The following is a 27304-nucleotide window of genomic DNA, read 5'->3' as shown; positions in this document are numbered from 1 at the left end:
AAAACTAATAAGGTTTCTTATTTAGTCAAAGAAAATTTATGAAATGTGAAATGAGGGAACAAGGAATCCTCGTTCCTGAAGGAAAAACTATGCGGGTATAATGCTCACAACGCTTGCGAGCATCATTTGTTTTTGATATCAATCATGAAACTTTATTCCTAGGATGGAAAGATGAAACTTTAACCTAAACCTAAACCTAAACTAAATTTGAAATTAATGGAGAAATTTTTTACTTTTCATCCTAGGAAAAAAGTTTCATGATTGATACCCTGGTTTAACATTTGATAAACGACAAGGTCGTGATATGATTCCACGAACATTATGAACGTTATGCGGGGAGTTCAGACTTTTGCATAAAACATGAAGCATAAGAATATCAATCAATCAGAGTTCTTTATTTCATGGAAAGGAAGGAAACGAAAAACTTTGATTGGTACATTTTCTTATGCATTACATGTTGTGCGTTATGCTTTCGCTTTAAGTTCAGTTCCACAACTCACGGTTAAAGCGGAGAGCATAGATTCTTGCATAACACGTAATGCATAAGAAAATGTACCAATCGAAGTTCTTCCTTTCCATGAAATAAAGAACTCTGATTGATTTTTTTACATCTTATGCGTTATGCAAGAGTTTGTGTTCTTCGCTTATAGATCTTCTACAATAAGCCATACTCATAAATCAGAAGTCAGCCAATCACAGTCGTCAATTTTTAGCTTCTAACTTCTGATTTATGACTAATGGCTTATTGTAGAAGGTCCATTAATGGTCGCGGCACAAACTTTTGCATAACACATAATGCATAGTATAAAGAAAGCAATTAATCAAAATTCTTTTTTTCTATGGAAGGGAAAGATTCTGATTAGTTGATTCGTTTATGCACTATACGTTATGCATTATGTAAAAGTCTGTGCTGCGACTTTAAAGCGGAAAGCAGACTCTTGCATAACGTATGAGGCATAAGAAAATGAATCAAAGTCCTTTACTTCTTTCTTTTCCGTAAAATAAAGGACTCTGATTGGTTGATTTTCTTATGCCTCATGTTTTATGCATTACATGTAGCACGATTATGTGAATTAAATATCGATTTATCATCTCCAGCCTTGAAAAATGAACGATGCTATGTAGTTTATATCCACTTTGTCAGAGAGCAATAGTGCGCGGCAGCATTAAAGTCACTAGATTATAAAGTAATTGATTTCAGAAATGTCGCGTAAAAATGGTCGATGTACACGATTGATGTGTACTTAGATGTATACATAATGTGATGTGTACTTTCGTATTCCTGAACAGTTCTGAACTGTATTTACACGTATCTTTCGTAAACTTTTATGCACAAAACTTCTACGACAAATAAATCCGTATCAAATTAAAGAACATATAAATTGAGCATTCGTATATTACATTATTATTCGTACATATTTTCTTGTTCATAAATAAACTAATTACAACTAAAAAATGATTGATTTATATACTTGACGGTTTCATTTTCCCAAATAAAGCACATAATACAAATGCATAAATGCATAAATGGCCGCGTGAAAATGAATGTGAGTTTGTGGTACTTTATAGAGTTTATTATCTAGTGACTTTAACAGCATTTTGCAGTTACAGGTTTTGGCCGTCAGGTTTTGTCTTTTCTCGGGTTTCTCTCTGATATCAGCCTAGGTATATCTAGAGCTTTAGCTCCTGAATGGAAAATATTTAGCAACACTGTTCTTGTGATTGTCCGATCTCACGAACACGAATGCATTGCAGTCTGCAGTGTTGCGATAGACTTCTCTGAACGTTCGACATCATGCTGAGACTCTTGCTGCTCTTGTGCTGGGCCGCGACGATTGTGTCAGGTAACGGATTCCTGATGTGAATTCGTAATTTGCAGCCGCCGATGCAGATAATTACCCATGCCAGAAATATATTATCGTGATTTTGCACAGCGATGTCGATAATTCCATCACATCACATTATTATCATCATCCTCATCATCCTCATCATCATCGCTGTCATCGTCGTTGACCTTGCGATCTCGCTTTGACGAGAGACGAAGTAAACGGAAAAGAGAGATCGCGACCCTAAAGTTATGCTCGTCGTCACACTTCGGAGATTAATTGCGCACTCCGAATCACTGAAAGCGCCATGATGATGAGGCGGACCGGATCTTCCTTGAACGAGAATGTTGTCACGACAGTAATTCAAGTGCAGTTGCACTCGTTTCATTTCGTCTCGTCTCGCCTCGCGTCGCGTCATGTAGCCGTATTATATCGCTATTCCGATGATTTGACACAGACGATTATATGCTTTTAATATAAAACAGTCGCTTGGCAGTCGTATCGCGAGATATGACATTGCGTAGTATTCTGAGGAAGTCAGATTATATTTTATTCGAGGATTATCGTGACATTACTCTATTCTGTAACTTGTTAAGACAGTAATGACATCAGTTAGCAGATATTTTATGTAAAAAAATTGCGCAACAATGTCATTATTGTCTTAACAAGTTATAGAATAGGGATCCTGGGAAGAGTTTGTTACCCGTATTTATATTCCTTGTATTTAAGGCTTCCTTAAATTTATCTTTAGATACTCAACAACCAATGAAATAATTCGTAGAGTATCTAAAGATAAATTTAAGGAAGCCTTAAATATAAGGCTTGACTATGAATACGAGTATGTATCTCTTATGCGTGTTTCTATCAATTTAGATTAACTTTAATCTTAGCTCGATTTGCTCTTCAATTTTTAAAAATTTTTATAACTAGACAAAGATGAAGAGCTAGTTGAACCAAAATTAAGATGAAATAAGATTAAGATACATTGATAGAAACGATCATTAATTGATTATGACGACCTCTAAATCTATTGTGCGAAATGATTTTGATTCATGTTTTTTTGTTAGATATTCTTTGTTTTTGGAGTTCTTTTTTTACATTTATGTTATTTTACATGATTTATATGAACATTTAATTGATACTGAAAACGTATGTAAAATTTAATTGATACATATAGATGAATGTTTAACAACATATAAATATTTGATCCTTGCATATTTTGTTAAACTGATTAAAGATATACCTTAGCTTTAAAAACATATAATGTATTGTTTTATTTTTAGATAGAGACTATTTTCTTTAAGTTCTTTGCTTATAATGAGTTTCGTTGAAAATCTTGAAGGTCAGAGGTGAATCATCCTGTAAATGATACAGAAATATAATGTTTGTATAATTTTAGCTGGTGACCCAGAGAATGCCAATGACACAAGTATTTCTATCAACTCAACCAGCTACAATGCAGCTACAAATCCTCAGTCAATGCTTCAACCTGAAGCAAACAAAGAAATAAAGATGCATTCGATCTCTTCGAAAGATGAAAACACATTAAATAATTCTATATCAAACACGCTCATTCCATCAACTATAATTTTGACTACGTCAACTACACCTTCGACAACTACAACAACTTCGTCAACTATAACAACTCTGCCGACTACAATCAAGTCAACAACAACTTCTACTATCACAACCGCTGTTCCTACAACATCAACGTCAACAACCCCGCTTCCTCTACCAAGTACTGGAAAATGGACAGTTAAAGAGAATAATACGATATGTATTCTCATTCAAATGGCTGTACAATTCAATGTTTCATATATCGTCGATAATGTGGTAAGACACAAAAACTAAGTTTATAATATTATATGTTAATATAAAAATTGTTATCAAATTTGGTAAATAATTGGAGATTGGAGATGAATTGGAGAACCAAAAATCAATTATCATAACAGTTATCATAACAGTTACATTGAAAAATTTGATCTAAAGAAATTATTGATTAAAAGTTGATATTTATGCACAAAGAAGACAAGCGTCATTAAATTTTAAAGAAATTGCTCGAAAAATGTAATCTTTATAAAATATCAATTTTTATGTATTCTGATTACGACCATTGATAGAAATTGTTTTTAGTTGTGAATAATTATTATTGATGATAGAAATTGTTTTCAGTTGTGAATAATCGTTATAGATGACGGCAATTGTTTTTGGTTATGAATAACCATTATGAACGACTGAAATTGTTTTTAGTAAAGAATAGCTATTATTAGAAAATTTATTTTGATTGTGCATTTTTCAGTATCTTTTTGTACGTTTCTGTAAGCCATTAAGTTTCTTTAGCAGAAATGAGAATTACAGAGAAATGTTCAAAAAAATGTAAACATATTAAAACATATCTTTCGTTTTATTCTTTTTTCATAAATAATGTTATTTTCTATCTTTTATTAATTGATTTTACATTCGTAGTTATAATAAAATTGACAATAGCCCAATAGTAATCAGAAAACATGTTTGCTGTCGATATTTTTTGCCAGTAACAACAAAGGCTGTTCCAAAATTGACTGCCTGAAAATTTAGTGCACGTAAACTGTCGCATTTTCAATGTTGGCAATAAATTTAGAACACAGCCAAGATTTATAGTTTAGAGACTTTAACCAATAAAATAAAATTCTGAGTATTAATAATGATTATTCGTAATAATCAATATCAAATTCTGGTGGTTTATGATAATTATATATTTAATAAAAAATAATTTCCATCTTTGATAATGATTTATAACCAAAAATAATTTCCGACATCAGTAATGGTTATTTGCAATCGAAAACAATTTTAATTATTTCAGTAATAGTTATTTGTAACCTAAATCGCTTAAAGCAAAATATAATTGCTACGTTCAGCAGAGAAAACTAGCTTTCAGCGTTTAGTGATTCTTCAATATGATGGTTCTTGCCTCTAGTTCGTCACTGGATGTAAGTATAGGAACAATTATATTGAAGAATCATTAAAGTAAGCGCTAACTGATTAGTTTTCTCTCTCTTGAACGCAGTTATTGTTATGCTATAACTTTTTTTATTTTGCTTATAACAGTTACGAGTCTCTGCAAATAATATAAAGGAGTTGGTGTATTTTAAGATTTGGGGAACACGTAGGAATTGTTGTGTTCTTTTTTCTTACTCAATTTTAGTTGCTGAATTCGAAAATCATCAGTTAAAATTGTCCTGATATCCGGGAAATATTTTTTTTCATATTTTTAACAGAAGAAGGTAATGGTTGATTTTCTTGAATCATATCTACGAATTTCTCTTTGTTTTTATCATATTTTTTTATTTAATAGGGACGCTTCTCTTGCAGATGTATATTTTGTACATGCGCGAAAGAGAGAATGCACTACAACAAAACAAAATACGTGACTTAGGAGTAGGAATCGACTCGTATATGTAATGCAATATACAGGGTGTCCGGAAAATCGTCCACAATATTCGGGAAGTGATTCGGAACCCAAAAAGAAAAAAAAAGCTATAATATATAAACATCGATCCGGAAATAAATCGTTTCCGAGCTATAACTATTTTTATATTAAAAAAAAATGTAATTTATTTTTCGTAATCATTTATTTCAAAGTGTTGTAAGTGTTTTAACATAAATAACTACATTTCGGATTATTTTATCGGTGGAGGCATAGTCCGTTTAGCATCCCTCTTTATTTTTTTTATTAAAAAAATGTTTACTTTACTAGAGGGATGTCATCCTGGGTAACATCAAAATAGTTCGAAATGTAGTTATTTATGTTAAAACACTATGAAATAAATTATGATTATGAAAAATAAATTACATCCAGATAACAAAACATTTCTTGGCATAAGAAAAGAAATAGATGCTTAGCATAAGTTTCTCTTCAATTGCCATTATTTTGCTCACTAGGGCAATAATAATTTCGTTTAAGCCAACTTAGGCGCATTATGCGGATAACGATCGTTTGTGCAAAGTTATTGCCATAAATGTTGCTACAATCTATTGGAAATCGTTTTTGTAAAATATTTAGTCCACATTTTTAGTTCACAAAAAATGCAACATTAAATGATTTTTTCAGCTATGTTCTAATAAAATAATTTTTCGAAATGAGTTCCAAGGTTCAATCTAAGATAAAAGCATAAGTTTTTTTAATCATAGATTTTTTTCAAAATGTTTACCGAGTGAATGAAACTTCTTTAATATATATTTTGTTCTGCTTTTAATTTTATTCATAGTAACTTTACCTGTCAACCCAATGCGCAATGAGTAAAATGTTTAAAATCAATTCATAAGTCACTTTGTGTACAATGCGATGCTACAAATGCTTAAAGCAATTTTTGATTGGTAAATTAAAAAATTTTTTTTTTTATTGTAATCAATCAAACGCTTCAAAGCATTTGTAGTGAGACTTTGACTGCAGCTTTTAAGATATCTTTCAGTTTTTTATAAAATATTTTAAAGATATTAAGAAACATGATGGTTACTCTGGGTGAAAATGACCCGACCCATCTTTAAAATGTTATCAAATCAATAGTATTAATTGCAATGATTTCAAAAAAATATAATTTTATTTATTTTTTTCCTTTAATAAAATGGAACAATGACGTTTTAGTGAAAATTTTAAATATAATATAATAGATCGAGGCTCTAGCAAATAAAATCATCATAAGTAAGTCATGTCATAATAAGGGCCGACACTGAGCCGGCTGTTGGTATGTATACATTTATTCAAGTATATATAAAAAATTAATTACAAACGTTTCGATCCTTTGTTTAGGATCATCTTTAATGCTATTCAAATTAACGTTTTCGTCGCGAATGTCAAGAATTAAGAATTAAAACTAGGTTTATAATTAATAGTTTAGTGTGAAAATTTTAATTTTAACTAAAAAAAATATTGTTCAACAACATGTTAAATTTGAAAAGATGTACATTTTTCTTAAAAAAAACATAACTTCAAATTTATAATATTTTCAAATGCGTAGTACTCTTGAGTACTTTTTGTAACTTAATGCAAAAATATAAATCATAAATTTTTTAACTATAACGACGCGTTGGACGCGTTGACTTGCTGATATTTTGATCCGAGAAAAAAACACTTTTTACGCGAATGGCTGCTAGACACATACTAATAGATTAAAAAGCTAAATATCTCTATCGATAATTGAAACCTCTAGTAGATGGCAAGTAAGCGCCCTTCCACAAACAAGAAAATTTTAGAATTTAGTGTGAAAGACAATGCTCGGATCATTTGACCCAGAAGGACCATGAAGAGTTAAATACGAACGATATGATTTTTTTATACGATATGGTTTCTTTAAAATTATTCTGCATATAGAAATATTAAGGTAGTGATATAAAAAATCCAATAGTTTACGAGATATTTTATTGTGGCACATATTGACATAAAATGTTAAATAACTCGTAAACTACTAATTTTTTTATAATCTTAATACTTTTATGAACAGGAATAATAAGATGAATCAATTGATGGAAAGAAAATAGTTGCTTATTTAAAAAATTATCCATTTTGTATACATACTTTTTTAAAGCATTTATGTGTTTTTTTTCCATCAATTGATTCATTATTCCTGTTCATAAAAGTATTAAGATGCAATTATAAAAAAATTAATAGTTTACAAGTTATTTAACATTTTATGTTTCGGAATAAAGTATAAAATATCTCGTAAACTGTTAGTGTTTTAGCATCACTACTTAATACTTTTATATGCAGAATAATTAAAGGGGAACCATATTGTGTAAAGAATCGTACCATTCCATTTAAAAAAGTGGAGGTGACCTCTCTACTGTGATTCTATGTGACTTTGAAGAATCTATTTCTTTGAAAAATAATTTTATCATTATTTGCCCTCTTTCGAATCATGCAACTTTTGTCTGAAATATTTTTCCCTACCGTATTTAATTTTCGAGATATTCCGGTGTTGTTTTAGGTGCTCCATCGTGTATATATTATATACTATACACAGAGTGTCCTATTTTAATCGCCACTTCAAATATTTTTTAAACACTGCATTTTAGGGAAAAATGCTTTAAAAGTTTTGTGGCTTCAAGGGAGACATAAGATGGTTTGACCTCACTAAGGTCAGGGTTAAGTCACTGAATTTTTTAAATGAAACTTCCACTTTTCATTACATATTCTCTAGCTTATCTCGTGAATTTTTCCAAACTATAATAACATTTTTTCATTAAGTATTTTTCGAATTAAAAGGCTTGAAAGTTACAATACCGTTGGCATCAGCATTACCCAAGATTTCGATCGACTAAGATCTTTTGAATGTTCAGGATGATGACCTGGATAATATTTGTCAAGATCAAGATCACTGGAGATTGTTCCTCTTACTTTCATTTTTGCACTAAAAATTCATTTTTATATAAAAATGAAAATAAGAAGTTCCAATTGCCTTGTTGTCAACAAATGTTGTCAAGGTCATGGCCCTAAACAACATTCAAAAAGTTTTAACTATCGATCAAACATCTTGAATAATGCTAATGCCAACAGTATTGTATTTTCAAGTTTTTATCTCGAAAAGAACTTAATGAAAAAATATTTTATTGCAGAGTTTTGAAAAGGCTTGAAATAAGCTATAGGAATATGTAACGAAAACTAGGAATTTTATTTAAAAAAATTGAAGTAAGCCCTGACCTTGAAAACGCCAAGGTCAAACCAATGGTATCATCTTTCCCTTGAAGTAAAAAAAACCTCAATCTAAAGCATTTTCCCTTAAAATGCACTGTTAGAGAAATATTTGAAGTCAATTAAAATGGTACTGTATATGTATATTTACATATTTACATTTTACATATACATACACATACATAAAATGTAAATATGTAAATAAATGTACAAATGTAAATAAAAGAATATAAAGGAATTTATTTTTAGGTTCTATTAATCCAATATATTATATATGTATAGTTTTTCGCTTCATAAATGCTCTATAATAATAGACCAAACAAAATCTTATTTTATTCTATAGTGCAAGTAAAAATTACGACTTTAATAATAATTGATTTTTATAAAAACAAAAACAAATTCGCAGATATGATTCCAGAAAATGATAAAATTAATACTCTTTTGTTTAAAATGTGAAAAAAAATTTCCCGGATATCAGGACAATTTTAACTAGGGATGCACCGGAGCGTAAAATTACTGGATATCGATATTACCGGATATCTGGACAGAATGTAACATCCAATATCCGATCAGATATCCGAGAAATCAATTTCTTCGAATCGAATATCCGATATTTTCCGGATATCCGAATGGCTTTCGAGAAAATATCTTTTTAAAAAAAAGCCTATAGAGAAAAAGATTGTAATTTTGCAACAATGTATTATAGCATCATGAATATTGGGTGTGGGAAAAAGTTTGTGGCGTTTTTCCGACTAGATGGCATTAAATGCTCAGCAGTCGGCAACTACTAATCGCATCGGCAACACTAGACGTGCGTTTAAAAAGTGACATTTTAACCTTTGTTTTAAAAAAGATTGAAATCGGAAGTGGATCAAAAGTTATTTTATTTTGAAAATGGAAATAAATAAGGAAAAAATTCGCTACATTTTGCAGTATCACGATAAAGACAAGAATGCTGCACAGACTTGTGAAAAAATTTGCGCTATTTACGGTGAAGATACTCTATCAAAATCAACAGTACGGAAATGGTTCGCTCGCTTTCGTGCTGGAAATTTCGATATGAAAGATGAACCTCGCTTTGGTCGACCAATCACTGAAAAGTCCGATGAAATCATGGTAAAAGTCGAGCGTGATAAGCATGTGAGCACTGTGGAGATTGCCAGGAAACTAGGCATCGACCACAAAACAGTTTTAAATCATTTACACAAAACTGGATACAAATAGAAGCTCGATGTTTAAGTTCCTCACGAGTTGAGTGTTAGGAACATAATGGACCGAATTAACATTTGTGATACGCTACTGAAACGGAATGAAATTGAGCCATTTCTAAAGAGAATGATAACTGGTGATGAAAAATGGATCACTTACTACAATCTAACTAGAAAAAGATCGTGGATAAAGAAAGGAGAGAAGGCGCAAACAGTCGCAAAACCTGGATTGACGAGGAAGAAGGTGATGTTGTGTGTAATGGGACTGGAAGGGAATCGTTCACTATAAGCTGTTATCGTCCAATCAAACAATTAATTCCGAATTCTACTGTGAACAACTGCAGAGATTACAAGCAATTGAGAGGAAGAGGCCAGAATTAATCAATAGGAGAGGTGTCGTCTTCCACGACAACGCTCGACTACACACATCTTTGATGATTCGACAAAAATTGCGAGAGTTTGGCTGGGAAGTTTTAATGCATCCATCGTATAGTCCTGACATAGCACTCTCAGACTATCATTTGTTTAAGTCTCTGCAGAACTCTCTTAATGGTATAAAGCTAGCTTCCAAAGAGGCTTGTGAAAATCACTTGAAGCAGTTTTTCGATCAGAAACCACAGAAGTTCTATCGCGATGGAATTATGGCTCTGTCCCAAAAATGGCAAAATATTATAGAAAATAATGGAGTATATTTGGTTTAAATAAATTGATTTCAATACTTTAAGAAAAACACTTTAATTTTACTACAAAATCGCCACGAACTTTTTCCCATATCTAATATGCATACTTATTTCTAGAACATTTGTATAAGAAAAAAATCAACAATTTAATGATATCAAATTTCAACCGGATACATTTCTAGATACTAATGATATCCGGTTATCCGATCAGATAGTAAAAAACCGGACAATATCGGATACCAAATAGTTTCCAGAATAGTATTCGGTGCATCTCTAATTTTAACTACGATTTTCAAATTTGGTAAGAAAAATTGAATAAAAAAAAATTTGAACACAATAATTCCTGCGTGCTTTCCAAATTTCGCCTAAAATGCAACTCTTTTATACATTTATATACATATATAGGGTGTTTGGAAATAATCGTCAAATATTTCATGAACAGATAGAGCGGACTAAACTGAGTCGAAAAGTCCTCTATCATTTTGTAAGTTTCCCCAATAGTTAACGAGATATTAATTCTTAAAAATAACCGAATACTACTGCGAAGTGTATACGCGTTACCGCTTGGGGAGCGGGAATAGCCTGGCAAGCGCGCCGTCCGAGCTATGGAGGCTTGCGGCGATGTGCGCGGCGCTTGCCAGCCAACTCTCAAGGCCCGCGCGCCAAGCGATCGGTAGGCATACACTTTCGCAGTAGTAGGCCAGGCAAGCGCGCGTATTCGGCTATCTTTAAGGATTAATATCTTATTAACTATTGAGGAAATTTACAAAATGATAGAGGACTTTTCGACTCAGTTTAGTCCGCTCTACTTGCCCATGAAATATTTGGCGATTATTTCCAGACATCCTGTATAGAATAATGTATATATAGGAGTGATTTATTACATTCATGTTTATTAAAATATAGTGGTACAATCAATGTTATTAGTAATTAATGCTATTTTATTTGCAGACAATTTATAAAGTGATGGACGTACCCAGCAATAGTAATGCAACAGGAAAATGTGATAAAACTGAGCAAAATCTGACATTATCATGGGAATCACAGAATAAGATCGCCCAAGATAATTTCACGATTCATTTCGTGAAAAACGAAACGGAGAAATATTACTCTCTTCATCACTTTGAGATCTCTTTAGCGGCCGCAGAATTTCCGATTGATAAATCAAGTATGTGTTTATCTTGTGTGAATTAAATTGCATTTTAATCCTTTTTTTCTTTAGGACAAATTTTTATTTTTAAATTTAAAATAAGAAGAATTTATTAGAGCCAAAATCGTTGGATGTTTTATACATAAAATAATTTATAATGTCAAAATTAAAAATACATACAATAATACAACAAAACATATGTTTTGATCTTTAATCTTCTTCTTGAATTCTTCAAATAAATGTGTGTCTATCAATTACATCGATGCATTATATATACATGTTAAACATCTATGTAATGCATCGATGTAATTGATGAACACATTTATTTGGAAAATTCAAGAAGACCATCGCTTTAGTAGATTATATATTAGATGTACAACTTTGCTTCCGCCGTTTTTTTTCCGAAATTCGAGGCTTTATTGTAAAAAACTGGTTATACATTTATGATTCAAAGTATTGTCCATCGCTAGCCACTACTTTCTCCCATCTTTCGGGTAGCGTACGAATCCCGCGTCGAAAAAACTGGTCATCTTTTGAGGCTATCCACGAATCGATCCAATTTTTTACTTCTTCATAAGACTGGAAGTGCTGGTCAGCCAGGCCGTGTGCCATTGATCGAAACAAGTGATAGTCAGAGGGAGCAACGTCTGGAGAATACGGCGGGTGGGGTAGGACTTCCCATTTCAATGTTTCCAAGTATGTCTTGACCACTTTCGCAACATGGGGTCGAGCCTTGTCATGCTGCAAAATCACTTTATCGTGTCTCTCGTTGTATTGCGGCCGTTTGTCTTTCAATGCTCGGCTCAAACGCATCAATTGCGTTCGATACCGATCGCCTGTGATTGTTTCAGTCGGTTTTAACAGTTCATAATACACTACGCCGAGCTGGTCCCATCAAATACAGAGCATGACCTTGGACGTCAAAATCACCATTCTTGAAGCGTTGAAACCACTCACGACACGTTCTTTCACTAATTGCGGCCTCACCATAAGTATTTGAGAGCATTCGATGAGCCTCAGCCGCAGATTTCTTCATATTGAAGCAAAAAATTAAAACCTCCCGCAAATGACGAGAATTTGGCTCGTAAACTGACATTTTCATTGACTAATGTTTCTATGAGGTTATGTTGATAGATGCCCAAGTTTATTGTATGACATCTATGATCTATTTATTTCGATCACTATTTATCGCTAAAGCCATCTATAGGAAAACGGCGGAAGCAAAGTTGTACACTTAATATATAGGCTCGAAAGTTTTTGCCAATCGCTTTTTGTATAGATAGAGCGGATTAAACTGAATCGAAAAGTTCTCTATCATTTTGTAATTTTCGCAATAGTTAACAAAATATTAAGTACGAAAAATTGCCAAATATTGGTCTTGAATAATTTTTTATTCAAATACTATCAACTTTACAGAAAAACTGCAAGAAACAAAAATCATTTATTTTCTTCTCATAGAACTCTAAGAATTTTTTCAGAATTTTTTATCAACTTTTTAATACTGTATTTTTTTATTTTTATCAACATGAGAAAATACAGTATTAAAAAATTTTGAAAAAATTCTAAAAAAATTCTCCGAACTTTATAGTCTACACAAAAGCGATTGGCAAAAACTTTAGGATATCCTGTGTGCGTGCGTGCGTGCGTGCGTGCGTGCGTGCGTGCGTGCGTGCGTGCGTGCGTGCGTGCGTGCGTGCATGATGTGTGGCGCTATCTTTATAAATAACTGTGTTGACACTGAGGATGACCAGATCAAAAGTCAAACCGTATGTTTGATTATATTACTGTATGTGTTTTTAATTTTGATATTATAAATTATTTTATGTATAAAATATCCAACGTTGTGGCTCTAATAAGCCCTTCTCATTTTTAATTTAAGAATTATTAATTCTTGTGAGTCGTTTTTATAACTAAATTTTTATTTTTCTTCAGATAAGACGGTGACTGTAATACATGTGACACCACAATTCAAAACTGGATTAAGCAATTCTTATAAATGTATCAAGGAACAGCAGCTGGATTTAACCTTCAAGGATAATAATGTAACTGTAGGATTTTTGAAAGTAATCAATTTACAGTTCCAAGCTTTCCGAGGTGATAATACTACTATTTTTGGTCTAGGTGAGTATTCGGTTTTTTATCTTTATTGTTTGTAACATGAATTATTTTTACATCGCTATTGTGACCATGAACTTATTTGTTCCCTTTATCTTTTCTTTTAGCTAAAGATTGTTCGTTTGATACTCCTGATATCGTTCCCATAACTGTGGGTTGTGCATTGGCGGGTTTGGTGGTAATCGTATTGATCGCATACCTCGTTGGCCGCAGACGAAGTCAGGCTCGCGGTTATCTTAGTATGTAAGCTGAGTTCCGTGAGGTTTCTTTTCTTCTTTTTCTCTCCCCCCCCCCTTTTTTTTTTAATCGTTAAACTGATATTTTTTATGCGATTCTCTGTCTTAACAGAGAAAGTCTTATCGGAAATCTGTATAGTTGTACTTTGTGTTCTATAGCCACAAAGGCTGTGACACATGTTAAGAAGAAAAAAATATAGTTTATACGTTTGTAAAGTTATCGCGTCCGCATGCGGCAATATTAGAAAAAAAAAGATAAGTATCGCAAGGCGGTTCAAAACGATACAGGGTGAATGATAATTTCGAAGCAACGTGCTCCGTTTCGCAAGGGCAAATATTCTCTAAATATGAATTGACGTAGTTAAAACACGAGATCTGCATCATATCTATGCTGTTCTACTTTTGGCTGGCAGCGAGAATAGTTTAATTTTTCATAAATATTATAGTATGGAATGAGAATAAGGAAAATTCTGATCAATATATATAGCATTGAAGTTATGTTAAATATCCGTGCGCTGAACTCGCTGTTTCTTATAATGAGGTATGTTATAACGCAAAGTTTCTTATCTATATTCTCTCCTTTTTTTTTTAAAAAGGAATAATTTCCTATCTTTATCGTGATACGATATATCTTTATATATCATACTTAATGCATACATCGATATGTTTCTGTTACATTCGTACTAGAATTCTTTTTATTAAAACTATACTGTGAAGTAATAGCAGTTGTTCATGTAGCCCTAGGTATGCATGCGTGAATATATCAGAATAATATGAAGGAGCACGAGCTTCAGGCATTAATATTAAAGATGTGCTTTTCTTTGAATAAGCATAAATTAAGCATGAATTAAGCTGAATTAGACACTACAAATAGTGCAATTTTAGGTATAAAAAATTAGCTTACATTAAACAGAGTGAAATAAAACATAACATCAAAACAATAGCTCAATTAATATAATGTGCAAAATTTTGAAAAAATTTTTGTTTCCTTGCTAAACATTTGGATATATCCCATTTAATGTAAACGAAACGATAGTCTTGGAAGAGAATATATATTACTATTTGTAGGGGCACTAATAATTTTTAATGCAAGAAACCTCCTTGTGTTTTACATCGCTGTTCAAAGACATGTTTTGATGGTTTTATCTAATATAAGATAATACACAAGGGTAACGAAACCTGATATTTATATTTAAAAAAAAAAGTAAATAGGATTTCAGAATTTAACAGGAATATCGTGTGCTGCTTCATAAAATACTATATTACGACAAGACTGAACGACGAGTAGTGAGATGAAAGTGAAGGGCAAAAAATAAAGTTAAACAAATTAAAGTAATTGAATATAAAGCAATGTACATAAAACAAAGTAGTAGTAATAGTATTACTTTTGGATTACGAGCATTGCAGCTAGATGAGATCTACATTATCAACAATAAAATGGAATATTTTAAGAATTCTAACATTTCTTTTAGATTACGTTCTCTCCATTCACTCCAAAGAGTGCAGCCAAGATGTTTCCCCAATTCTGGTGAAATTAAAGGTTAAAATAGATATCATGTGAAAAATTTCGTTGAGCTGAATACAAATCTACAATTCTCTTTCGTAATTTTGGCGCCCGATTCTCGCGCGAATTTGAGGTGCTGCTTTTCAGGGAGGAATGAGTTATTCCCCTCACTTCCAGATTTCTTCGTGTCTCGAGAAAACTTTGAGGAAACTTTCCAAATTCGATTTCTTCGATCTTACAATACTCTTTAATGCAAAAGGAGTGTTTGAAAAATAACGATAAATCTTTTGCATAGAGGCAGAACTGGACTAAACTGAGAAGAAAAGTTCTCTACCATTTTACAATTTTCGCGATGATTAACGAGTTATTAACTTATGAAAATAGTCAAATTCGTCCAATCTACCATCAAATGCAAGCGCGTGACAGAATAGGACCGCTCAGCGCGATGAGATGCGCGTTCGTCGCTAGGCACATAGGCCTGAGGTTGTTAAACGGGCCGGGTTTCAGACATGCACGTCTAATATAGCTTCAGTAACGTACCGGTCACTAGTAAATAAGAGATCATTAGTCGCTTATGTAAGATTTTTTGTGTACAAAAATGTTGAAAATTTTAATATGTTTTACATATTTTACATAGGTATTTTACATATATTTATATACTTATCTAAAATAAGTAAAATATATTAAAATTTTCAACATTTTCAACCCTAAATAATTAATGATCTCCTATTTACTAGTGACATTACTGAAGCTACATTGGACGCGCATGCGTCTGAAACCCGGCCCGTCTAACAACACTGACGTAGGCCAATATTCAGAATGCGCTTTTATCGATAAAAGTGCTTTTATCTCTGAAATTTTATAGTATGCGTAACATAAATTATAGCATGTTAGCGCGTTCTGAATACGGGCCGTAATGTCTAGCGATGATAATTATCGCTTATAAACAACGTGCTTTTCAAACACCTTGTATATTTTTATTTTACACCGGTCTCAAACTTATAGGGTATACATTTATAGAATATTATATACATATAGAATTATATACATTTTGAATGCAGTTTATTAGTTTTGTGTCGAGTACGATTGATGGATAATGTGAATGTTTTCAAATCTTCATTTAGAATGCAACTATAGCTATGGTCATCGACGTATGAGGTTTGTTCGCGTCGCATGCTTCAACATGTTATAATATGCTCCTACCATAACTCATATTCATTTTAACGCGCTTGATAGAGTAAGTAACAGCTGTGGTAGGAGCATGTTGGAGCTTGCGATAAACCTATCATAGTACTGGATGGAGCATTAGCATCGAAAATTGAAACTATCTTGGCAGCCTAGAAAGAAATAGAGCGATTATAGGGGTAGTGAATCATGTAATCAAGATCCCTGAGGTATTAAGTTGATACATCTGTGTTCAGAGTGTTACTTTTGCACAAAATACACGTAAAAACCATATTTCAAGTTTTATTTTGTATCTAATAATTAATAATGGAAGTTTAGAATTATCTGCGTTAGTATCAGTCAATATTGTTCAGAATTACATTAGATTATTTCAGAAACTTCGACACATTGTATATTGTTTCGACTTTCGAGTGATCTTGTCGAAATGCGTATTTGTGTACTTGTGCATACGAATGTTCGAAAATAAGTAAAAAAAGTAACGACTTATTATTGCTGTGCTCCGCATGCGCCACTTGTCTCTAATGCTAATCGGGGGCTAATAGCATTATCAGTAATCGATGTAGATCCGCGAGCTCCCAATTCGCATGCGTGATCAAGTAGTTCGAATGAGGAGAGCAATAAGCGAGGATGCGAGACGATCTCATTGTATCGTCACAAATTAGCTAACAAATAAATTATCTGTGTCACTGTATCGGCAGAAGGATCGAAGGATCTCGAATCGGTAACAACTATGGCTCCTGATCTTAAAGAATACACTACTGTTCTCCTGAAACATAATTCGACCAATAGGACAACAGTAGAAAAAGAATTTCATGCCCATTTAGTTACCTTACTCTTTCTAGGTCCATCAAGACGAAAGATCAAAGAGATTTTGCAACATGCTCCATCCAGTACTATATGTCGATGGCTGTGGCCATATGCAAGGTACCATATGACCATGGAGGAACTAGGCCAATGATTGCGTTCAGCGGACTCAACAGTTGAGTGAGCGCTCGCTGCTATTGATGTATTCTTCCAGATCTAAAATGCTAATTGGATAATTTAAAAGAATACACCAAAAATAGCAAGCGCTCACTCAACTGTTGGTCCGCTGAACGCAGCCATTGGCCTAGTTTCCAACGAGGGTTTAATCCGAATCAGAATTTAAGAACTAACCAACTACAGTCGAGTATTCCCCTGTTACAGTCGAACGACAGGGGAATACTCGACTGTAGTCGAGTTGATTGGTTCTTACATTCTGATCTGGATTAAATCCTTGGTGGAAACTAAGTCATTGACAAGAGATTTGTTCTCATCGCACGCTCCAACGCGCTTTACTACATTCGCGTCTCGTAAGGGCAGTAATGGTCGTAATCATGGTTGTAACTCAGCACAATAATGTAATCGAGTCGCGAATCATGAGTCATATGTCAATGCACAATGTTTTGATGTATCTGTATGCCGTATCGATCGCGTTGATCTCTTGTGTTGATAACGTATTTACATCAGCGGTCATCTTTGATAAAATTACAAATCGTTAACGGTAAATGACAAAAGGGATTTGTCCAAACTGAGCACATCATGTCAATTGATGTCGTTCGATTATAACAGGGAAATACTCGACTATAGTTGATTGATTCTTACATTCTGATCTAGTTTAAACTTTCAGTGGAAAATACCATCAATCCCTTCCACCATATTTCGAAGGCGCCGTGATACGACTAGTATCGAATGTGGCTGTAATGAAAGAAGTGAAAGGTTATCCCCTAGAATAGCGCTACAATATAATCATATCCAGTAATGACACTGAACGGCATCTTTGATGTAAGTGTTCTTAGGTCATATGATTCACCGCCATATTGTGAAGTGTATACAGTAGAATTATGACAGGACAGGATCTTAAATTTGAATTTCTATTAAGCTTCTAATTCGTTCGCCATATTCCTAAGTGTATAAACCGATACATGCGCACTAAAAATTGCAGATCACAAAAAAGTTCATTGTCGCTACTGAGTATGATTATACTGTGGTAGTGCAGTCTTTTACATGGAAAAGCGCCAGAGAGAATGGAGACAAATCAAGTATTCGTAGAAAAGAAAAAAGCTATTAATAATCGATATAACTTAGGACATTATCTAGTAAGAAATTTACATAACAGATAGACACAACAAAGGTACCAACAGCTGTGTGTGGCTCAGTGGCAGAAAGTCTACCAAATTGAAGAAGAGAACAGGCCTAGGTTCTCATTATTGATTTTGTATCTTTAAATAAGGTAAAGATTACAAAAAGCGAGCAAATTTACTAGGTGTTGACCAATGAAATAATCAGTATTCTAATAAATTCGCTCACTTTTATAATTTTCACCTCATTTCATTCAAAATATAAGGTTCGTTTACATCGCGTGCTCCAAATTAATCCAGAGAGATACTTGGATCACAGGTAAGATGGCGATTGGAGCAGTTGCATTCATGTGCTCCAATGTTCAATTACGCGAATGGATTTAGGACAAATGAGCATGTCACCTAATCCGTGAGACCATTCGAACAGGTCGGACATGTGCTTCGTTTCGTTTCAGGTATTTTGTGTTACCTCGATTATTTGAAAAGCGTTTTTAAACAAAATAAATGCGTTTTTAATAAATATAAAAGTTATAAATTAAAATGTCGTTTTTAAAAAACGAGCAAATGTAGTTAACTAATAAAATTCGCCTTTTATTACATTCGTAATAATGTTATAAATTTCAAACGTTTCGACTTACAAAGTCTTCATAAGAAAATGTATTTATGTAATCCCATCAATGATGTAATCAATGGACTAACATATGAACTAACATACATAATAAAAATTATCGTCTTAGGCTAATTTAATTTTATTTAGTTATTCTTGCGTTAAGATATTACGGATCAAAATAAGTATCAAGTCAAAAGTTTGAAAGTTCATAATTGTAAAATTATGTTTAATTGATTCTTCGGTTGTTATCGAGAATCAGCTCAACAATTTCATATAAAACGTCATTTCAAACGAGGATTTCTTCAACGACTGTCTTACTATATTCTGTATAATTAAATATCAATTTCTGATTAAAAAATTATTATATTTAATTCAATATTGATGAGAATTTATTTTTCATTTACGTTAATGTATATATAGAATAGTCAATCCGTAGCAGTTTTATTACCTGGAATATCCTTGTGAGAAGATACTCAAAAAAGCTCAAGCTTGCTGAACAAATCAGATGTTGAACTTGAGAAGACTGATGAGATAATTGTTGCAGTTAGGTTTAGGACTAATAGCTTTGAGAACACTTCTCGAATCCATGAAAATGATCATGTTCAGGCAGAGATTTTCTTTGGTAATCGAGATAGCTTGCAGGGTAAAAGTTTCAGCGAAAAAAACAAAGGATTCTGTGGCATTCTCTGCATCAAGCGCAAGTTAAGAGAAGGAAAGATATCCATACCAGTGGCAGAATCTTTACCGAGCTTAGAATCATCTGTTTAGGAGACAGTGCACGTAGATACAAGAAGTTCTGGAGAGGAATTCAGGCTACGCTCCACTTAATGCTACAAATGTTTCGAAGCATTTTTTGATTGGTTACAATTAGTAAAATTCCGATTAGTTAATCAAAAGTTTCGAATGTTTCGAAATATTTGTAGCGTCAAATGGACCACATCCTCGGAGGAAGGTGGAGATTTGTTCACCAGAAACATACAATCGTTGAATGTTTTAGAAAAAATGGAGACTGAATAATCATATAAAAGGAAAGGAGGGTCAGATGAATAGAATTGACAACGTGTTTATGAGTAACGAATTGGCGCAGACACGGGATTGTATGCAGAGCCTGCAGCCGCTGCGATTGATTCCAAGCAAACATGCTTTCATGTGATTAAAGCTATCAAGGACAGGATTGTTTGCAATGGCTAGATTTTTGTACAAGAATTTAGATGTAAGATATTCAAAACAGATGGCCAATGGTGTTTCTTTTAGTTCTGCCAACATAATATTGATGGGCATTGAAATTCTATAACTTCCTGCGATCCGATAAGCTTTGTACTGTGATCTTTACAAAAGGATTGTTCTTATGTGATTGCATTTGATGTATTCAATAGAGCTGTGGAGAATAACACAACAAAGCATGAGAAGTTGCTGGATATGGGATCATATACCCGCAGGGATGCTATATAGTTGACAATCTTGAAACTTTTCTGAATAGAGAGACAATATATTTTTTGAATCCGGAGTCAAGAATAATGCTCAAGAATCTAATCAAGTCCATCAATTCGAGATCTTGTGCAGAGGCCTCGTCAAATTCTCTTTCTTTTTTTTAAAGATCATGAATTTTAACTTCAGTGACAGCTCAAGGTCACGATTGCGCAGAAATTGATACAGCTTATTAAGAGTGGCTTGAACTGCAAGTCTGGTTTTGTCTGCATCCTGTTGGTGGAAAAGTACGGTTTCGTTGGAGGTACTTCACGGGACTTCATAGTATAAGTACATAGTATGAATGTAGTGATGAATATAGTAAACCTAAAATCAAAAATTAACCAATTAAGCCCGGATTTAATTATGCGTAGTAAGAAATTATGTATAGTCAATCAACTTAATCATAAACTTAATTATATTGGTCTCAAGCCATAAGGAATTGACCAATCACAATTGAAAGTGAAGAAAATTAATCGAATATAATTAAGTTTATGATTAAGTTGATTTCTTACTACATATAATTTCTTATTACATATAATTAGATCTTAGGGCTTAATTGATTAATTTTTGACGATTTTAGATTAAAAATTAGGGTAAAATTTGTTAATTACAAGAAAAATACTTCCCAAATGTTTAAATGCTTTTCCCAAATTTCTCCAAACGATTCCCAAATTATATAGATATAAATAAATCAGAAATATTCAATTTGTCTGCTATCTTGTCAGTGATCTCCTTCCCATAAAATATAATTTTATTAATTAATTTAACTCTTTTAAATTAAAATAACCTTTTCGCCTACAATATTATGTGAGACTCGTGGTAAGAAAATCGGGTCAAACATAAGAGCCATAGTACGTTGTTGGTACAAAGCTTAATTTTTTTAATTTGTAAGAGAAAAGTATGGCAAAGGGTTAATAAAATTAAGTTTTATTAAAAAATCAAATCAAATTTTTTTTATATTATATTGTAAACTGTTATATTTGTATATGATAAAGTATTCTCGTAATAAAATATGCATTTGTGTGTGTGTATATGTGTGTGTGTGTGTGTGTGTGTGTGTGTGTGTGTGTGTGTGCGTGTGTGCATTATTAAATTACAATTTTTATGCATTACAATATATTATTTTTTCATACATAATTATTCAATTACAATTTTCATATAGTATTTAATCAATTATTATTTTTAATTTACTTATTACTGTTTAATATTATTATTTTTTATGTTTTAATATTATTATTATTAATGTGAATATTATTTTTATATAATAAGTTCGTTAACATTATATTATTATATAATTCTGATTTAAAAATATACTCGCTATAAACACGACCGAATTATGTCTTTTTATTTTTTTAGAAAAATCATTCTGTAGCTTTATAGAAACTCAAATTTATAAGCGCTTTTCCATTTCACAACATGGCGGTGAGTTATGTGATCTGGAACCCACTACATCAAAAGTGCCAACGTTCAGTGCCCATATTGTATATATTTATACTTATTCCTGTCGTTCGACTATAATAGAAAAATATTTGACTGTAGTTGGTTAGTACATTCTGATCCAATTTAAACCCTCAATGGAAACTAAGCCAGAGACGGCGGAGATTTAGAGAGAGATGCTTGCAAACTAAGTCCATGTTATCCCTTCCATCATGGATTATCTTAAATAATATCTTAAGTGTCATAAGCCAATCAGAGGGTCGTATTAGCATCTTAAGACATTACTTAAGACGATCTTAAAATAAGAATCGACTATGACTACCACCCTATGGATAAGTTTACTGATATTTCTTATACCATGGTGTTTTTATACTATGCGTCTGATGATGCAAAGATTTAAAAGGATTCGCGCAACATCCAAGAGGTGTTCGATATCTTCTCTTGGAACATTTATAGAGGATCGCAAAACATTTCGGATGTTATCATCTCGATGGTTTCGTCCGCTTCGAAAATATAGCAACGTGATCATCGCGGTATGTATATTTTTCGTTTGACGAATCACCATTATGTTGTGATAAAATTGACAAATCCGCTGGAAAAGTTTAGTTGCCTGCTCGCCCGGTTTACTATCGAGAGATTTCGATCTGTCTGTGTTCACGGTCGCCGATGTGACTTCATTGGCTTCTACCACGCCAATCGTTAACACGGTAGGCATAATATAACCTCACTCCAACTCCAGTGAATGATGTTGAAGTCCGTACCGCGCTCGAGCGTCGTCGAGTTGATCCTTGGTCAATTGAGCGACGGTGACGATGACGATGACACTTTTTGATGGTCGCACTTTTTATTAGTTTACAATTGTTACGCTAATTTCCATTCTGATTTCGGTATCGCGATCTTCGAGTTAGATTCTTTCAAGAAATCCACGTCGTATTCTCTCTAGGCGAGCAGATCATATGCGACGATGACGATGGTAAAAATATTGTCTCGCGTTGAAGGAAAATCGTGAATCTCTGTTGGAGATCAATTGTAAACTGTAATTGTAATTTTCCTCTTATTATACAGATTGTTAGTTGCAATTTTCACGATGAATATGAGCGTTGGGGACATATCCTTTCATCTGGGAGAGGTGTTTGACAGCTATGAGGAATTGGAGCAGAAGTTGGACAGAGTCTCGAAACATACATTGGTGCATTATTGGAGACGAGACAGTAGAACTGTAAGCGGGGCTCATATGAAAACAGCACGGCCAATTAGTGAGCGATTGAAATATTATTCTGTCAAATATGCATGTATCTATGGTGGCCAGAAATTCCTTCCTCGTGGTGCTGGTAGAAGACAATCTCAGTAAGTCTTTAATTTCTTTAAACAATAGCTGTGTTAGCAGAACACAATAGTTTTGCAACTTTATAATTGTCTGTAGAGTTAGGATTATTCCTTTAGAATTAAAAAAGTATAATTCAATCAGTGCGAAGAAAATTCCAATAGTTGTCCATTAGTATTCAAAATAAACATTCTATTGAATGAAGCCAATGTATGACATATTAATATTAATATTTATCTAGTTTTGACATAATTTATTTCTTCTTTTTGCATTCTTACATATGTTTACAGATCCATACGAACAAATTGTCCTGCTCACATTATGGTCAGAGCAACTAAAGATGGCACACAACTAGAAGTTACTAGTGTTAATAATGAACACAATCATGAAATTTCAGAGGTACATTTTTATCAATTTGTTTCATTATATTAAATATAAAATAGTCTATTATACTAAAGGAGAGAGTAATAGAATTAGAAAAAAGAACTAGAAAAAGATGTAGATATTTCATGTAGAAAATAGAAAAGAACATAAAAAACAAAAGAACATTTGCTTTACTTTTGAATTAAGAATTTAGTATCCTATATTATAAGTTTTTATGTTCAATATATTTAAAAAAATTCTGTTTTTTCAAAATTACAAAATTTAATATATGGCAAAAGATCTGGCAAATTATGTTACAATACTGGTGACATTAAAGACGTTCATGCACTGCAAAGATTATTCAAATATAGACAATTGAAAAGAAGTATTATATATAATATTGTAAAATTATATATTGAAATAAATACTGTAACCTCAATTATTCATGCTTGCACGTTGTATAAATTTAAACTTTGAACAAAAGATACACTAGACTTTTGGAGAAGATATAGCCTTGTTTTAAGTTAAAATTCATACTAACACAAACTGAGATTAGAGTATTCAGTTTTTCGTTAGTTATTTTCACATGTTATGACACCTTTCAAATTTTCTGTATAGTAGCATTTTGTTTCCAATGTTCACTAGTAATATGTTGGATCTTTCACATTATATACATTAAATTTTGCAGTTCTAAAAAAGTGACGGAACTTTTTTGAGATTATATTACATTTAAAATATCTGTCATTACAAAAACATTAAAAAAATATTTTGTAAATAGGATCTATTTAAGAGACTTCCTCAAGAGAGAAAGCTCTGTGGTGAAATTAGACGAGATGTTCAAGATCTCATGCAGTTGCACGTTGATCGTAAAAGATTGAAAGAATACGTGCGATTACGCACTAATAAGGAACTGCGATCCAAAGATTTATTTAACATAGCAGCAGCTAATAAAGACAAAAAAGATATCACACCGGAACGAGCATATCAATTATTTGAAAAGATTCGCAATATCGAAAAGATGCAGGCCAAAGGTGATAATAGAAAAAAGTTTCCCGAATCTGACGATGAAATAGCACAGACTATAAAAAGAATAAAGAAGGAGCAAAAATCCCCTTGGAATCAAGACGTAAGATTTATTTATAATTTTCTCTTTATTATTGTATTAATATTATTGTATTAGTTGTATTAGTATTATATTATTGTATTAGTATTATCAATGAAATAATTTCTCCTTAGGGATTATCGACAGAGTTAGAAGTGAACGAGGGAAATGATGGCGAAGATTCTTACAGTAGTCAACTGACACAAGAAGAAGTAGTCGATGAAATTGATACTAATGAGGGTGAATTATTGAGAGCGAATAATGAAGGCGACATAATAGCAGCCGATGGAGAAATAGTAGGCGAGTTGGTAATGGAGAGCGGCGATCCGTCGGTGATAGTTGAATCCATTGTCAACGCGGATGGTTCTGTTTTTGTCGACGAGAGGGAATTCAATAACTATTGCAACAATCACTTGTCACATACAGTAGATGATAGTCAATCACCGAAGCGACGTGGTACTTAAATTTTATTAATTGTATTAGCTAGAGTCACACGAAGCTCGATTTCTTGAATGAGAACCATACACGCTGCTGTATTTACTCTGAGGATCAATTGTATAATTTTTTTCCCTAATGCAGAAACATGAAAAGTAAAAATTTTTATGTATGTATGTACATACGTACTGCATACAAAAAAATGTTCACTTTTCACGTTTCTGTATTAGGGAAAAACTATGATTGATTCCCTGATGTTAGAATACATTCACGCATTGAGCACAGCATGCAGATTTCTGCTGACATGCATGATTTCTATGTTTATTATGCATAGCTTGTTTCTTTGCATGTACCATGAGATTAATATTAAATACAGTTACGTGATTAAATAAACGATCAACAGCATCTTTAGAATAGAAACAATTGTGCTAATTTCATAGTTATCTATCAACTAGAGATTGCATCGAAGCAGAAATAATAGCATGCATGCATATATGCATGTTTATTGTTTAAGAAATCGAGTGATTCCAGCTTTAGTGTTTTTATTGTACTAGAAATATTTTGTTAAAGGAGACTTCATATATATTAGTTCTAGATATAGAAACGATTACTTCTACTACGACTATCGAGAAAATTACAAAAGAAACGTCTACTTCGCTCAATCATAAATCGCAGACCGATTCTTCAAAGCTTCAACAATCACCAAAGTCAACTAGTAGCTTTCAAGAAACAGATTCGAGAATTTGGATCATGAATGAGGGTACTTCTATGGAAACCGAATTGGAACAAGAAAGCGGACCCGAGAGCGAGACAAACGTGGCGATCAAGCCAGTCTCAACGATAAAGCCAGACTTGGAGACAACCGAGGCAATACTATCTGACGATACGAGCCATCAACTACTTCAAGAGCAGTTAGCGGTGCTACGTGCTGAAAAAGGGAAATTGTATCATGAGACTGAAATGCTGAAATTGAAAAAGGATAAATTGAAGTTACAGATCAACTGCTACTCAAATGAAATAAAGAAACAAGAGATGGAGAGGGAAAAATTGAGGCTTGAGATTAAGCTGCTTCAATCCAAAGTCATGGAAGACACTAATGATGTTTCTCATTACATCTTTGTGCCCTGAACTCCCTGCCTTTGTTATAATCTAATTAAGTAAATGTGTGATATCTTGTATTTAACATATGTTTTACTCCGCGTGGGTCATCGTACCTTTTGTTTAATCATTCGATATTTTGATTATGATTACACGACTCGATTTACGATCGAAGTTATAACATCGATGTTGTAAAATTAGTCAATCATAGTTATTTCTCTGAAGAATGGAATAACTGTGATTGTTTTCTAATATCAATGTTATAACTTCGATGTAAATTAGGCCATAAATGTAGTCTATAAGAACAAATGTGATTATCAAATAGTTTTTGATATCATACGAGGATATATATGCATCAATATTGATACATATAAACTTCTTTTTATAATAATAATTAAAAAAATTTTTTTAATATTATGAAATGCATGTTATTTAACAAATAACAAATGGAAACAAAAATATTACTGGATAACGCAACGTTGGTAATGAATAATTTAAAATTGGTTTGGTAAGGCATGTGTTAACAAAACCTGTTTTTATGTGAATATTATGAAATAATCGATAATCTTATAGTGTATTTCACTGGCCGCACTGGTGCACACTAGACTATGGAAATGTACAAAGTGAAACATTGTGCATAATGGCGATAGCAATATTGGAAATAACCAATCAAATGTTCCTCAATATACAATTTCTTATGTATAATAACGTTGATATACTGGAACAGCCAATCAAATTTTATCCAAAATTCACGCTGCTACTGCGCAACCATGGGAATGGCTCGCCTTGTATATT

General features: G+C 32.6%; 2 protein-coding genes across 4 annotated transcripts; both read left to right on the top strand.

The window, feature by feature from the left end:
• The first annotated feature begins 1717 nt into the window (after window positions 1-1717).
• On the top strand, window positions 1718-14602 carry LOC108693519 (lysosome-associated membrane glycoprotein 1). The gene is made up of 5 exons (XM_018202525.1): window positions 1718-1844; window positions 3226-3659; window positions 11333-11549; window positions 13464-13652; window positions 13754-14602. The coding sequence occupies exons 1-5, from the start codon at window positions 1796-1798 to the stop codon at window positions 13891-13893; spliced, it is 1029 nt and encodes a 342-aa protein (XP_018058014.1). The 5' UTR covers window positions 1718-1795; the 3' UTR covers window positions 13894-14602.
• An 8012-nt stretch (window positions 14603-22614) lies between these two features.
• LOC108693508 lies at window positions 22615-26658 on the top strand. Of its 3 annotated transcripts, none has more exons than XM_018202488.1 (6): window positions 22615-22720; window positions 23253-23534; window positions 23802-23910; window positions 24653-25000; window positions 25111-25432; window positions 26001-26658. In XM_018202488.1, the coding sequence occupies exons 2-6, from the start codon at window positions 23275-23277 to the stop codon at window positions 26537-26539; spliced, it is 1578 nt and encodes a 525-aa protein (XP_018057977.1). In that variant the 5' UTR covers window positions 22615-22720; window positions 23253-23274; the 3' UTR covers window positions 26540-26658. The 3 variants fall into 3 exon arrangements, with proteins under 3 accessions (XP_018057977.1, XP_018057978.1, XP_018057976.1); XM_018202489.1 differs by lacking the exon at window positions 22615-22720 and adding an exon at window positions 22941-23160 and having other exon boundaries at window positions 26007-26658; XM_018202487.1 differs by lacking the exon at window positions 22615-22720 and adding an exon at window positions 22941-23160.
• Window positions 26659-27304: the final 646 nt, after the last annotated feature.

Source organism: Atta colombica, unplaced genomic scaffold (assembly GCF_001594045.1).
Source record: "Atta colombica isolate Treedump-2 unplaced genomic scaffold, Acol1.0 scaffold90, whole genome shotgun sequence".
Taxonomy (NCBI): Eukaryota; Metazoa; Arthropoda; class Insecta; order Hymenoptera; family Formicidae; genus Atta; species Atta colombica.
This window is presented reverse-complemented; position numbering and strand designations above follow the sequence as displayed.

Coding starts and splice junctions, on each gene's coding strand:
- LOC108693508 (XM_018202488.1), top strand. CDS start 23,275: ATGAATATGAGCGTTGGGGACATATCCTTTCATCTGGGAGAGGTGTTT. Junction 23,911..24,652: donor ACAATCATGAAATTTCAGAG/GTACATTTTTAT, acceptor TTTTGTAAATAG/GATCTATTTAAGAGACTTCC. Junction 25,001..25,110: donor AATCCCCTTGGAATCAAGAC/GTAAGATTTATT, acceptor ATTTCTCCTTAG/GGATTATCGACAGAGTTAGA.
- LOC108693519 (XM_018202525.1), top strand. CDS start 1,796: ATGCTGAGACTCTTGCTGCTCTTGTGCTGGGCCGCGACGATTGTGTCA. Junction 3,660..11,332: donor CATATATCGTCGATAATGTG/GTAAGACACAAA, acceptor TTTTATTTGCAG/ACAATTTATAAAGTGATGGA. Junction 13,653..13,753: donor TACTACTATTTTTGGTCTAG/GTGAGTATTCGG, acceptor CTTTTCTTTTAG/CTAAAGATTGTTCGTTTGAT.